This window comes from Rutidosis leptorrhynchoides, chromosome 11 (assembly GCF_046630445.1).
Source record: "Rutidosis leptorrhynchoides isolate AG116_Rl617_1_P2 chromosome 11, CSIRO_AGI_Rlap_v1, whole genome shotgun sequence".
In the NCBI taxonomy this organism is placed as follows: Eukaryota; Viridiplantae; Streptophyta; class Magnoliopsida; order Asterales; family Asteraceae; genus Rutidosis; species Rutidosis leptorrhynchoides.
In genome coordinates this window covers 179,467,985-179,483,048 of record NC_092343.1, presented here as the reverse complement: position 1 = coordinate 179,483,048, position 15,064 = coordinate 179,467,985, and the positions used below count along the sequence as shown (strand labels likewise).

Sequence of the window (15,064 nt, the reverse complement as noted above, 5' to 3'; positions counted from 1 at the left end):
ACGAAATTCGCTAAAACCTCTCTATTATTTGTGTTCAATTGTTTAAAAGAAAATCATGTCATTTCTAAGGATCGAACCCATGACCTCTCCCTGTCCCATGACACAAAGTAAATGAGAGAAATCGTTGGACTATGGCTCGCAAATTTTTTATTTTGTAACGTTAAATTCTTTAAAGCTTTTTAGTATTTTTCGTTTTTTACAAAAAAAAAAAAAAAAAAAAAAAAAAAAAAGGGAATATAAATAAATAGAAACATAATAAGTTCGGCTCAGCTGTAAATTTGTGATTTTTGTCAATTGTGCTGGACGCTCCAAAACCCTACTAATTAGGGTTTCTATAAGGTTTGCATTCTTAATTTTCCCCAAAATTCCCCTTCTTAAGTCGCTTAATAATCGGTAATCTACCCGTATATACATACATATACATATATACTCACTCTGTTCTTGCTTATTATATAATTACTGTGTTAATTTTTTTTTTTCTTTTATTTTGTTTCTTGGCTAAATAAATTGCTGTCTGATCATTTTGGCTTAGATGGTTGTTATAAACAACTAAATAATAATACCCAATTTGTTTATTATCATGAGTTGTTTTATCTTACAAGCTGCAATTGATGAACACTTTATGACTATATATTATATATAAACATCTCTGTGACCTGTGTGATAGGTTAATTAGTTTTCTTATAAAGTTTTTATTAGAGCTAATCATTTATGTTAAAAGCTTTTTATTTGTTTATTTTAATTTCTAGGTCTAATTTATTATTGTTATTTTGCAGTGGTTAGTTTCTTGAAACTTGGAGGTTATGTCACCAATATTATTTTTTTGTTTTAATAACAATAAAATGCAAAAGATAGATCAAATGCTTATTTTTTTTTTAAAATAAAAAAAAAAAATTTTATTGAAAGATTAGTACCTGACCCTTTATTTCTGAAACTTAAATTAGGTATAAAATAATTATTGTAATTTTACTATATTTAATATCGGTAATGTTTTCGTTTTATTTTTCTTACGTATCATTGTGTATTGTATCAGGTTAGTTTATTTCATCGAAGCTAAGGTGTAGCAAGGATGGTTATCCCACATTTTGATGATACTATTAAAGTCATTGGCATCGATGCCGATGGTAAAAAGTATGACAAAGGTATATCGTTTATCATGGCGACCTAATATCTATACACTATATACTTTTACAATGCTACCATTCTTTCTTTGACATTTTTTTTTTATTCATAAAAAAATTGAAATTCTAGCAAAATAATGGTATAAGCAAGGTTTCAAAACTCGCTACTGGGGAGTGCTCGGTCGGGACGTTGAAGGGAGTAACCGGCAACTCCGGGACTAGTCGGATTGGACTTGTTTACATTTAAATAATATATCTCAATATGTGTAAATATACAAGAAAACCATAAACATAAACTTTAACATAATTGTATAGAAACATAATCATAATCGTTCATTTGTTCAAAACTCTATAAACTAGTGTAAATTCATATTAAAATGTTACTTTGACCGAGTTTGTCCTACTAATTTCGACTGACTTTGACCGAAAAATCTGACTTTTGTACATTTAAATAATAAATTTTAATATGTTTGAGTATATAAGAAAACGATAAACATAAACTTAACATAATTGTATAGAAACATAAACATAATCAGTCATTTGTTCAAAAATCTATGATACTAGTTAAAAGTCATATTAAAATGTTACTTTGACCGAGTTTGTCCTACTAAATTCGACTGACTTCGACCGAAAAATCTGATTTTGACCCATTAACCTACATTGACCATTAATTGAACGGACTTTTGAAAATCGCATTGGCATCTCTTTAAAAGGAGTAATCGGGGATTTTTACAACAGTGGGTATAAGCTGAAATAAAACACGATTGCAGCCCATTTCACTTGACTGGGGTTTGTGTGTGTTTGTGTCTGTGTCTGTGTGTGTGTTTGGCTTGTTATAGAATATAGGTATTGGACTAAGTTGACCCATTTGGATGTGTATAAGCATATGGGTAGACATTGTTACCTTTGTTATTGATACTGATCCAGCAATTACACATGCTTATCTTCAGTTTCGCGTGTTCAAGCACGAGGGGAGGAATCTGACATGCACATTGTGCTAGACGTGAACTCGCAGTTGTACCCGATGCACGCTGGAGAGAAGTATAGGATGGTCTTATCTCAAACACTAAATGAAGACGGTTCTGCTACTAACGCAAATTCTGAGGTAAACTACTATGTAATACCATTTGTAATGGTTGTACTTAGGTAAAGGTGGCAAAATGGACAGGATGGGTAATGGGTCAAACAAGGTAAATATATGGTCTATTTGGATGTACATGAAACACTATATGTTCCAAATTATGTTATGGATCTTTTTATAATAGTTTTAGTGTTTAATTAAAATTAGTATCTTTTGATAAGGTGATTTGGGAGTTTTTATTATTTTAAAGTACCCTGGGATATTTTTTTAACCCTTTGGGCTTTTAACTAACTTCTTCTATTTGAATTGTCTGTCACGTTTATAAATAAAATATACCCTAGTTTCCTCATTCATACGCAAGTTTGCGAAAATCGCTACTCGGGGAGTACTGAGTCGGGACTTTTTAAGAAGTACTCGAAGGTTGACCAACTTTGACTTTGACCGAGTTTTCACCAATTTTTCGAGTAATCCCTCAGGGAGTACTTAGTGGACTTTTTAAGTACTCGAAAATGTTGACCAAGTTTGACTTTGACCGAGTTTTGACCAATTTTTCTGGTAATCCCGAGTTTTGACCGATTTTCCGAGTAATCCTGAGTTTGACCGAGTACTTTCCAATTACTCTCGAGTTGCAAAAACTGAGTACTCGCTGAGTAATTCCGAGTTCTGTAACACTATGTGAAAGGATTAAACTATTTGCTGTACACTTTACTGGTATTAGATAATAACAAACTTTGTTGTTCTCAATGACAGGTTAACAAGAAATCGCTTGCTGACAGATTTGAGTATGTCATGCATGGGGTGTTATACAAGATATCAGACGAAAAAAACCAAAGTGGTGACGTTGAAGCGTATGTATTTTTTCGTTTTTTTTTTTCTTTTGCTTTTTGTAGATGTTGGAAAATGGGAGTTTCAGTTGGAACCTGGTCATTTAATAGTAGAGTTAGAAAATAAAGTTGCACTAAATATAAAAAAATAACTCTAGTTGTGCTAAAAAATAAGATTTTTTTTTTTTTTTAATTTTTACTCAAAGTGGACTTCGTTTTTATTGGATGATTTAACATTGGGTTTTTAGCCAATTTGCACAAAAAAAGCTTTATCACATTTTGACCAAAAAAAAAAAATTACTACAATTATGCCCACGCAAGTCGTGACAGAAATATCATTTCGCGATCTTATTTTTCTTGGTCATGACCAAAAATCCCATGAAATATTAGATCGCGATCTTAATTTTCGCGGTCTTAATATTAGATTTTAATTGGTCTTCACTTTTATGCAAAACGATTAACGGTTTCTTAGATAATGAGTAGGGTACTGATCTATAAACTGATAACAGGGCCGTATACATATCATTTGGAGGGCTTCAACTGCTATTGAAGGGTGCTCCTGCAAAAATGGGTAAATTTAAGGTTGATCAAAGGCTATTTCTGCTACTGCTTAAGGAATGAATGTTGATTTCAGCTCGGATCGTTGCTTGTTTTCAGATAAAACTGTTTATTGGGGTCGCTTTTATGTTTTTATGACTTATTCTGCAATCTGTATGTTGTCACTTGGAATGTTGTCTTGTTAGTTTCTTTTATTGAAAATCGCTTTTATCGTCTACTCTTATCGTTCCATAAGGAAGTTTTTAAGATTAATTTCTTCTATCTATTCGCTCGTTAAATAGTGCTCCCATAATGAGACTTTGACTTTTTGAAGTCAATTTGCATACACCAGTCCTCTTATCAGTTAAAATATGCTCCTTCTAGATCCTTTTTTTTACCAGCCCATTTCCAAGGTTGAAGAAATTGCTTCTCGGGAAAACTCTGCAATGACTTCTGAAAGAGTTCTCAGCAACTCGGAGAGTTCTCCGGGAAGAACTCGGATGTTGACTAACGTTGACTTTTAAATATATAATAATAAATTTTAAATATATAATAATAAATTTTAGAATACATGGTATAAAGCGCATATATTTAATGAAAACATTAAATAAATTAAAATAGACGGTTAAAAGTATATATTTAAATAGAGTAAAGGGTTAGTTTCATAAGTACGAGAGGTTAAAAGATTCAAATCTGTTGCCCTTAAACCCCTCTGTTGAACTCAAGTATATATTTGCTCTTCGGTAAATATCTGCTTGATCAAGATCCAAGTGCGGTAAATCTGCTTGATATTGACAATTTTTGTTTACTGATACACACATTTTTGTTTTATATATACAAGTTTGTTACTTTAAGGTGTCAAAATCTTTTTGGTCAAAAAAGAATTTTTTTTTTTTTTTTTTTTTTTTTTTTGTCTTTGATCAGGTAGTCGATAGTGAGTCAACCACCACCGGCATTGGTTAAGTATTATCCTCGAATCTGAAACCAGTCACCACAATTTGATTGTCCATTTATCACGCTTTGTTATACCAATATGAAGTTGTGATATGGTCCAGCGGTTGGTGGCCTCCTTTAGGGGAGGTCAGGAGTTCGACCCCCGTTGGCTACATATTAAAAACACAATTTCATCCATGTCATGAAATATCCACTCATGGCACCTTTCCCATATCGTTTGGGGGGTAAAGGGGAGGGGGTTTTACTTGGCCGTGCTCTTGGATCGGTTTCAAGGTTTCCTCCCGGGCAGCGATGAGGGCGGGGTTATTATCGCTGCATCGGCATGGTCGAAACGGGAGATGATCGTAACGGGTGGTTTAGTCCCCCTCGGGTGATCCCAATCGCTGTTAAAAAAAAAATAAAAAAAAAAAAATAATAAAACATGAAGGCAGTGGCAGTTGGTAGTTTTTTTTTTTTATAGTTATAAGTCATACTATAAGACTAACCAGCAGCAAATAGTTAAGCCATTCACTAAAAACATACTTAAAGTCTTCAGATTTCAGTTGACCTGTTCATAAAACAGTATGCACAATACCTAGAGTAATGCAAGTGGTAGATCAAACAAGACTAGATATCAAAACTTGTGTGTTATTTTATCATTTAATTGTACTCCAGCATTTAAACTTGCATTCTGGGATAAATGGTTAGTTTACAATACTTTTTTTTTTTTTTCCCTCTTTTTCTAAAGTAAAATTGAAATGCACATAATTTAAATCGAAATAATGTTTCTGAAATCAAAACTGCTTTAAAATAAATAACCAGTCAAATCAACTGTATACAGAACAATAACAAACAACCAGCAAAAACTTAAACAAACAATAGAAAATGTTTACTACTTATCATTGAAAATAAATTAACAAATATAAACTCAAAAATCATTGTCTCATGTTCTTCTACCTTGGATGAACCTTCTTTTTCACATGACAGTTATTACTGTTAAGACTCGATATGCACCCAAGCTTCCTCTTCATTTCCCGCCAAATATTTTTCTTCCTGTTTTCCGTTTTTACTCTCGTAAATAACCTCGTTGAATCTCTTTCTTCATCACAAGACATTCTTTCTCCAATTCCATCACTTTACTATTCATTTTCTCCATTTCTCCCTTCACTTCCTCGTCCTCGTTGACTTTGACTTTTTTGACCCTGTCATCAGACCCCGCCACCTCCTTCTAATCGTCTCCCGCAGATGCAACTGACCCACAAACAACACCTGAACCGCCACTCGCACCGGAAGCCTCTTGGTTTGTGCTGCGTGCTCACACGCCTCGGGTGATATCTTGTTACAATCCAAAACCGCACATATTTCTTCATGCTCGAATTCAGTTAAATATCAGTGTTTATTTAAGTAAATACGCACGATATATCCCGTCTGACGTCCTCTGTGTTCCATCTGACGCAGCAATCGACATTTCAGCAAGTGATACGAATGAGTGTTTTTTCAAGTCGATATCGTTCGCCACCTCACTTAAAAGATCTTCAACAAGTTCAGCTACAATATCGAGTCCAAATTGATTTTGCCCGGTAAAATTATTTTAAAAATGCTTTAAAATTCTTCTAACTCACTCGGTATCATACTTTTCTACCTTCCAATACCCTTGAGACGGAATCAACAAATCGTCAACTGTCGCTAAATCTAACCGTCTCCCAAATCGCACCTCGAACCCTTCTCTACAATCACCACTAGCTTCTAAAACTATCGCGTAATGTAGCATTTCGGATAGTAACGAACAAGGAAGAACACCTCGATCGTGAGGTAAAAGTCGTCCGATTGTTTCAATCGCAAGCCGTTTTGAGTTTGAAGAAACACATTCGGAAGAAGAAGACGATGATTCGTCAACGGTTTCTTTTGGCTCAAACTACACCCATCTTTTCGCATACAAATAAAGATTCAACGCAATGTAATTCGAACCCAAATTACATAGAAACATCCCACGAATTATCGGCTCATAAAATTTAAGACGAAGTGTAGTTAAACATATATTTTCCGATTTCAAACGAGAACGAAGAGTTGTCTTATATCGTTCGGTTAGTAAACATTCCCATTATACCACTCATCATCATCCTCATCATCCTCATCATCATCATCATCATCCAGAACATGATTTTTGATTGGTTCACCGAGTAAAAGTGGATTATCAAGAGCTTTATTAATGAGATAATCCATACAACCATCAATAAAACAAAGTTTTGCAGCTTGTTTTTTTTTTGAAAGGCAACATATTATTAACACGAGAAAGAGTAACAACACGAAATAGCACCCATTACAATTAATTGGGTACTATGGAAAACTCGAAAACATGTTGCAAAGAGAGCAACAAAAGCGAATACATGGAACAACTAACTAAACTAATCTATACAATATTGAAGTGGATCGGATAACCATTGTAGCCATTCGATCTTTTTATGCTTGAAACGCGAAGATATCCAATCGAACGAGATTAGTTGGATTTCCATTAAGCCGCCCGGTCCATTCCAACACGATTTTGAGAAAACTTTCCGATTCCGATTCTTCCAAATCAAATACCCACATGTCCATTCCATTGCTTGCCAAATTTTTGACCCCAAAAAGGAGAGAGGTCGATTATTTTTACCATGAAATGCCTCGTTTAGACTAAAGTTTGAGAACGAACCCAACTTCCACCATTTGTATACTTTATCCCAAATTTCCATCGAGTGCCGACAAAAAATCATAGAATGCTCGGTTGTTTCCACATCATCGTCACATAGAGGGCATCTAACGGTGTCCAAGTCGATACCTCTTTTATCGAGTTCGGTACGGACCGGGATACGCCGTTTCAATACCCTCCATATGAAAATTTCTACTTTAGAAGGAACCAAATTGTTTTTTAATGTAGCATCTTGCGTACTCGAGTCTGAATGAAGCTTCTCATCGATAAGTGATGATAACTTTTTTGTTGAGAACACCCCATTCGATGCTAGACGCCATACCCAAGAGTCGAAACTTTGATCTTTTTTGTGGTACTCGTTTAGTAGTGAAATTAAATCTTCGAGTTCTCCTCGTGTTCTACCAGTAATCTCTTGTTGCCAATTCCATGTCGCCTGCCATGAGCCTTCTGACCAACATACTCTTTCGAAGACGCTTGCATTCTGTTCTTGGTCGAGCTTGAATAATCTCCCGAACCTGGATTTGAGTGGGCTTTCACCTAACCAGCAGTCTGACCAGAAACTTGTTGAAACTCCATCCCCGATTTGCCTGCTGAACGAATTCGCGAACTGTAATCCTGTCTTCTCAATATCTGAACCTGCGCGCAAGATATTAAACCATACACCACTCTTTCCTTTTGACCCGGAGAGGCTCGAAGGTAGGAGTAGTCTGTTAGCACCATGAATACTTTTTAAAGTCGTGACCCAAAGAGAGTTAGGCTCCAATTTAGCCCGCCACAATCATTTACCCAATAATGCAAGATTTTTCCCTCGCAAAGTACCAATGTTAAGACCTCCTTCACCGTAAGGCAAAAGAGCAACATCCCATTTGACCCAAGGAATTTTTGAATTATCACCCGACCCGCCCCAAAAGAAATTTCTACGAATACACTCAAGGGTTTTTAAGACACTCAAAGGCACACGAAAGAGAGAAAAGTAATATAACGGTAGACTATTAAGGACCGATTTGATTAGCGTTAACCTTCCCCCAAAGGAGATAATTTTTGCTTTCCAATTCGCAAGACGAGAGTTAAATTTCTCAATAACGGGTTTCCAATTTTCCACTCGGCTCATATTTCGACCCATAGGTAAGCCAAGATAAGCGAACGGGAATTCTCCAACTTTGCAACCAACTCGACTTGCCACTATATCAATTTCGGTTTGTGGGACACCGAGACCGAACACTTGGCTTTTATTGAAGTTAATTTTCAAACCCGAGACTTTTTCAAAACATTTTAATAACTTCATGAGATTGTTGAAATTTTGTCTACTCCATTCTCCAAGAAAGATGGTGTCGTCCGCATATTGAAGATGCGAAATTAACACGTTATCCGAACCGATTTCCACCCCTTTGTATAGCCCAACACTTATCGCCTTCTTCGTAAGCAAATTCAACCCTTCCGCCGCAATAATGAAAAGGAAGGGTGACAACGGGTCACCTTGTCGTACCCCACGCTCGATATTAAATTCTTGTGTCGGCGATCCGTTGACAAGAACGGATATTGAGGCCGACCTTAAACAAGCCAAGATCCACTTCCTCCATCGTTCACCAAACCCCATACGACTCATGATTTCGAGAAGAAAATCCCAACTTAAGCAATCGAATGCTTTTTCAAAATCCACTTTAAAGAGGAGACTTTTTTTCTTGCTTTTTTTAATATAGTCTATTGATTCGTTTGCAATGAGAGCGCCGTCAAGGATATACCTCCCCTTTATGAAAGCGTTTTGCTCTCTTCCAATAAGATTCGGAATCACCTTTCGAAGTCTAATGGAAAGAACCTTAGCAAGAATTTTGTAGTAGCATCCAATCAAACTAGTGGGTCGAAATTCGTTCAACCCCACCGGATCCGTGACTTTTGGGACAAGTGTTATAAAAGATGAGTTGCACCCGTTCGAGATTTCACACTTATCCCAAAACTAATTAAGAGCCGATAAAAGATCATCTTTAATTAAATCCCAATGGAGCTTGAAGAATTTGAAATTGAAGCCGTCGGGACCCGGGGCTTTCGAACACCTGGATTCATTTATCACATCGAAAACCTCCTATTCAGAAAATTTGAGCTCAAGGTGATCGGCCTGAGCAGCAGAAAGCTGCTGTGGTCTCGGTATGGCTGCTGAATTTTGCAGCTTGTAGACTTCACCTCTACGGTTGGCAAACAGAGATTTAAAATGCTTGACGACTTCTTGTTTAATGTCAATCGGGTCCTCGCACCATGTCCCGTTAATATTTAGACCCCTTAAATTTCTTTTAGAATATCTTCTTTTCATAAAAGAGTGGAAGAACTTGGTGTTTTCGTCTCCATCCATAAGCCATTTAAATCTTGATTTTTGCTTAGCCATGTTCGATTTCACCTTATCTTTGTCTATCCACCTTTTTCGACACTCAAGCCATTCATTCCTCTCCTCGGTTGTAAGTACCCGCTCTTCGGCTATATTTTCCCACTCCATAGCTTTGGTTTTAAGAGCTTCGACTTCCCCATCAATATTACCAAGTGAATTATGACTCCATTCTTTTAGGGCAATTTTTATGTTTTTCAACTTATCCCTAAATTTGCAATCTCGTCTTCTACTATGAACTTCTTTGTTCCATGCATTAGAAATAATCTCGTTCACCCCATCCGCCTCTAACCACTCATCAAATACCTTTGTAGGTTTTGGCCCGAAATCTATCGCCCTATCCCTTAAAATAATAGGGCAATGGTCCGACATCTTGCGTTCTAAAGCTAGCACCGAAAGTTCATTCCACATGTTACCCACTTTTTCCGAGATCAAGAATCTATCAAGCTTACTAAATTTTAGACCGTTATCACATATTCTTGTGAATCTTTTCCCCCCATCGGAACATCAATTAGATTTGAATTGTTGATAAAGACATTGAACCATTCCGCACGCCTTTCAATGTATTCACAATTTTGTCTTTTCGATTCATCCCTAACCTCATTGAAGTCACCGCAAAGGATCCAAGCCGCCTCGAAATCACCTACAAAATTTTCAAGACTCGCCCACATTTTTATTTTATTAGCATCGTTAAGTGGCCCGTAAATATTAACAATGAAAGAGTCCTCATCCCACCCATTCCACTTCCCTCTAATTGCTATGAAAAAAATCATCAAAAAAGGTTGTTCCGCCACGAATTCTGTGACGACCCGAAAATTTCCGACCAAATTAAAACTTAATCTTTATATGTTCCAACACAATAAGCAAAGCCTGTAATGTTGAGTCTCGAAATGTTTGAACTATTTATATAGATTCATTTAACCTGTGACTATTTTCGACGATTCACGAACAATTGTGTGTAAATAAATATGTAAATATATATACATGTATAAATATAAGAGTGCATATTAAGTTGTATTAATAAAATACAAAATAATCATTTGAATTGAAAATGTAAAATAATGTACAAGATAATTAAGATTAAAATTTATTTATGATTTAAACGAATTCTTATTTTTATTTATTATCATTTTTATGATATTATTTAGTTATTTTATTAGAATTATTATTAATATTATTAGGGTATTTACTATTAATATTTATTAAAAATAAAAATAAACTATCAATTTTTTTTCTTTTTCTTCACATGAAAATAATTTACGTACTTCATGTCTCCAGTTTGTTACAAGTCTACTTCACAAATCAATTGGAAATCAATTTAACTGTTAAATCATGTACCTAATCACTCTATATAAGTTACAAACTGCAATTTGAGTTGAAAACAAAGAAAACCCAGAAAATAAGCTCGACACTCGGTACATTCATCTTTTTCACCATATTTTGATTTAGAACAAATTTTCAAAATGTAATAATGCAGTCATGTTAGGAATCGTCTATCTAAACTATCTGTAAGTTTTCAATCCTCAATTCTTTCTATTAATTTCTAATTTGAGAGTCAAAGTTTTGGTTTTCAAAGTCAACTAAGTGTTCTTGAATCAAATTCGAGTTTGTTTTGATATCTCCAGTTAATTCGATGATCCATAAAGATTATAGGAATGATTTACAACATAATTCATGTTGTAATCATAACCTATAACACTCTTAATTTAAAAATCAATTTTTGAGTTCTTGAGTTCTTCACAGTGATATACACTAACGTGAATTCGAAACAAATTTCAAAAACTAAAAATGTAGAGTTGTTAGGAATCATTTACTTAAACTTCCTGCAAAATCTCAAGTTCCAATTCTTGATAACGAATTCGAATTTGCGAGTCAAAGTTAAATTGTCAAAAGTCAACTGTTTTGTTCTTGAAGAAATTAGAGCTTGTTTTGATGTTTTAAGTTCAATTGACGATTTTAATAGTTTTTAGGAATGATTTGAAACATGTTTCATGTTGTAAAGATTGTCCAAAACGAACTCAAAATTGAAAATAAAATTTTTTTTTTCTTGGCTACTAGCAAGCAGTAGGATTTTTTTGTTTTTTTTTCTCATTTTTTTTATATCATGAACACATTTTTATTTTTTGTTTCATGTTTGTTTAGAAGTCCTAAAACCATTTTGATGATTGACTATTAAGAATGAAGTTGTTTGATTGTTTAGATTTTGGTGAAGAAGATGAAGTGGGTTGAAACATGTAATAGATAAGTATTTGGGTTTGTATTATAAATCAGAAAAATTGAAATGGAGGAATGGTTAAGGGTGTTGATGAGTGAACGAGAGGTCTCGGGTTCAAGCCCGGCTTGGTGCAATTTTTTTAAAACTGACTCCTAAGGTAGTTTTATACTTTTAAAAATTATTATTATTATTAATATTATTATTATTTTCCTTAGGTATTTCTACAATTATTAATTTTACAAAACAAAAGATATATATGTAAATATATTATTACATAAAATATACTAATATTACATAAAATTATGTTTCAACTAATATTATTGATATAACATTAATTAAATATCAAATAAGTATCATAATATATTATAAGAATAATTAATACATAACAAATATATAAACTTAATTGATTTATACTATAATGTGTTAATACTTGATATAGGTTCGTGAATCTGAGGCCAACCCTGCATTGTTCAATGTCGTCATATGTATTTTTACTACAAAATACAGTATTGTGAGTTTCATTTACCTTTTTACCCTTTATATTTTTGGGCTGAGAATACATGCGCAACTTTTATAACTGTTTTACGAAATAGACACAAGTAATCGAAATTACGTTCTATGGTTGAATGATCGAAACTGAATATGCCCCTTTTTATTAAGTCTGGTAATCTAAGAATTAGGGAACAGACACCCTAATTGACGCGAACTCTAAAGATAGATCTATCGGGCCCAACAAGCCCCATCCAAAGTACTGGATGCTTTAGTACTTCGAAATTTATATCATGTCCGAAGGAGGATCCCGGAATGATGGGGATATTCTTATATGCATATTGTGAATGTCGGTTAACAGGTGTTCAATCCATATGAATGATATTTTTGTCTCTATGCATGGGACGTATGATTATGAGAAATGGAAGTATGAAATCTTGTGGTCTATTAAAATTATGAAATGATTCTTTATGATAAACTAATGAACTCACAAACCTTTTGGTTGACACTTTAAAGCATGTTTATTCTCAGGTACGAAAGAAATCTTCCGCTGTGCATTTGCTCATATTAGAGATATTACTTGGAGTCATTCATGACATATTTCAAAAGATGTTGCATTCGAGTCGTTGAGTTCATCAAGATTATTATTAAGTCAATTATATTTGGATATATTATGAAATGCTTTACATGCCTGTCAACTGTCGATGTAACGAAAGTTTGTCTTTTAAAAACGAATGCAATGTTTGTAAAATTTATCATATAGAGGTCAATTACCTCGCGATGTAATCAACTGTTGTGAATCGTTTGTAATCGATATGGACTTCGTCCGGATGGATTAGGACGGGTCTCTACAGTTGGTATCAGAGCGGTGGTCTTAGCAAACCAGGTCTTGCATTAGCGTGCCTAACTGATAGTCGTTAGGATGCATTAGTGAGTCTGGACTTCGACCGTGTCTACATGTCAAAAGTTTTGCTTATCATTTTTATCGGAAAACATATCCTTATCATCCTTAGGAAATTACCTACTCACTATTCTTAGTCTAGACACATTTTACTGCATTAACTGCATGAATAGTGTATAGACAAAATTCATATCTTAGCGTATCTGACAATTCATATCTTAGTGTATCTGTTACTGTAGACCTTGCCTGATATCTCTCGTAAATTTCTCCTTAATTTAAGGGATCCTGGTACTATATATATCTATGCAAATTATGCATTGAGAATACCATCTAACTATCAATTGATGCCACTAAACTCTTCATACTAAAAATCTTTCCTGAGATCGTTTAAGATGGCCTCTACGAATCGACCAAGTTCCTCTGACTCCGAAGACAGCGTGACAGGAGCACACCAACCAATCAACTACCGTGATTACTGGAGAAAATGGGGATGGGTTCGCGACATACTCACCCTATGGAGAAAGGAAGAAGGTACTCCATATCATGAATCAAATCTACCACCTAACCTTGGAGTACTTGACCCGCTCATCGGCGAACCCGTTCGCAATACCGTTTATACCCTATTTGCAAGAATTTTTCGTCTTGAAACTACCATTAATGGAACTAGAGAAGATATCCGACCTCTACCTCACATTGATAAACAACTCGGGTTAGTAGAAGAAGTTAGAGAACTCCGAGCTCGAGTATTAGCTTTAGAGAGCACGGTATACAATTTGCAATCATCAACAGTATCACCAACACCAGTAACATCACCAGCCTTAGCACCAATGGCACCAGTACCACCAACAACCCAAGTTTCAACAATCCATGCCTCAACATCTCATTCTGTACCTCGAGTATAATTATCGTTCCACAAATCATTCTACATCATTTATCTTCGTTCGACATGACGATTATGTAAACTCTAATGTTTTAGAGATTATGTATCATAGTTCTAATCGTAAATCTGATGAGTTTAATATCACATTGACTCATTAAATCCATAATTACATCTGAAGAAAATATATATGTAAATATATTTTCATAAAGATTGTGATTAAAAATTCTTTCGTACAAACTGTTAATGGTAAAAATATTTTAACGGGTAGGTAATACCCGAGAAATATTTAAGATTTCACATTAATTTTAATAAGTTACATTGTACAGTCTTCGAATCTGATTCAACGGTCGATTACCATCCTACCTACATCTATCGATATACGAATCCGTTCACCACAGAATAACCATTTTCATTCAAATTCAATTTCATATTTGGATTTTTACTTACCAGAATCCAACAAGTGGCATAATGAAGAAATAATGAACACAATAAAAATTGATTAGAAACAGACTAATTAACAATATGGAATTTTGTTAAGAAACCATGCTAACTGTTCCAGCTAACTGTTCCTAGCTAACTGATTACATTCTATTTATCGCATTTTATTTATTGCAATTTAATTATCGCAATTTACATTCCCGCAATTTTATTTATTGTCATCTAATTTCTGTTATTTACTTTACGCACTTTAGTTATCGTTATTTAATTCCTGTTATTTATTTTACGCACTTTAAATATCGGGACACGTATACAAGGTTTTGACATATCATATCGATGCATCTATATATATTATTTGGAATCACCATAGACACTCTATATGCAGTAATGATCGAGTTCTCTATACAGGGTTGAGGTTGATTCTATAATAATATATATACTTTGAGTTGTGATCGAGTCTGAGACATGTACACGGGTCCCGATACGTATTAATTAATTCGGATATTATATATTAAGCTATATATGTATTATCGGACTGTTAATTATGGACTATCAAATATGGACTGTCGACATTGGATAATTAAG

General features: G+C 34.3%; 2 protein-coding genes and 1 pseudogene across 3 annotated transcripts; 1 reads left to right on the top strand and 2 right to left on the bottom strand.

Annotated features, from left to right (window-relative positions):
• The first annotated feature begins 249 nt into the window (after positions 1 to 249).
• LOC139877821 (DNA-directed RNA polymerases II and V subunit 8A-like) lies at positions 250 to 3,801 on the top strand. 2 transcript variants are annotated; one of them, XM_071865230.1, is made up of 5 exons: positions 250 to 339; positions 1,034 to 1,142; positions 2,072 to 2,226; positions 2,953 to 3,050; positions 3,536 to 3,801. In XM_071865230.1, exons 2-5 carry the CDS (start codon positions 1,070 to 1,072, stop codon positions 3,645 to 3,647), a joined length of 438 nt encoding a protein of 145 aa, XP_071721331.1. In that variant the 5' UTR covers positions 250 to 339; positions 1,034 to 1,069; the 3' UTR covers positions 3,648 to 3,801. The 2 variants fall into 2 exon arrangements, with proteins under 2 accessions (XP_071721331.1, XP_071721332.1); XM_071865231.1 differs by lacking the exon at positions 250 to 339 and adding an exon at positions 372 to 393.
• Positions 3,802 to 5,418: 1,617 nt separating this feature from the next.
• Positions 5,419 to 6,719, bottom strand: LOC139875277 (BTB/POZ domain-containing protein At3g03510-like; annotated as a pseudogene).
• A 2,543-nt stretch (positions 6,720 to 9,262) lies between these two features.
• On the bottom strand, positions 9,263 to 9,928 carry LOC139875276 (uncharacterized). Its single transcript, XM_071862621.1, has one exon. The coding sequence runs from the start codon at positions 9,926 to 9,928 to the stop codon at positions 9,263 to 9,265; it is 666 nt and encodes a 221-aa protein (XP_071718722.1).
• Positions 9,929 to 15,064: the final 5,136 nt, after the last annotated feature.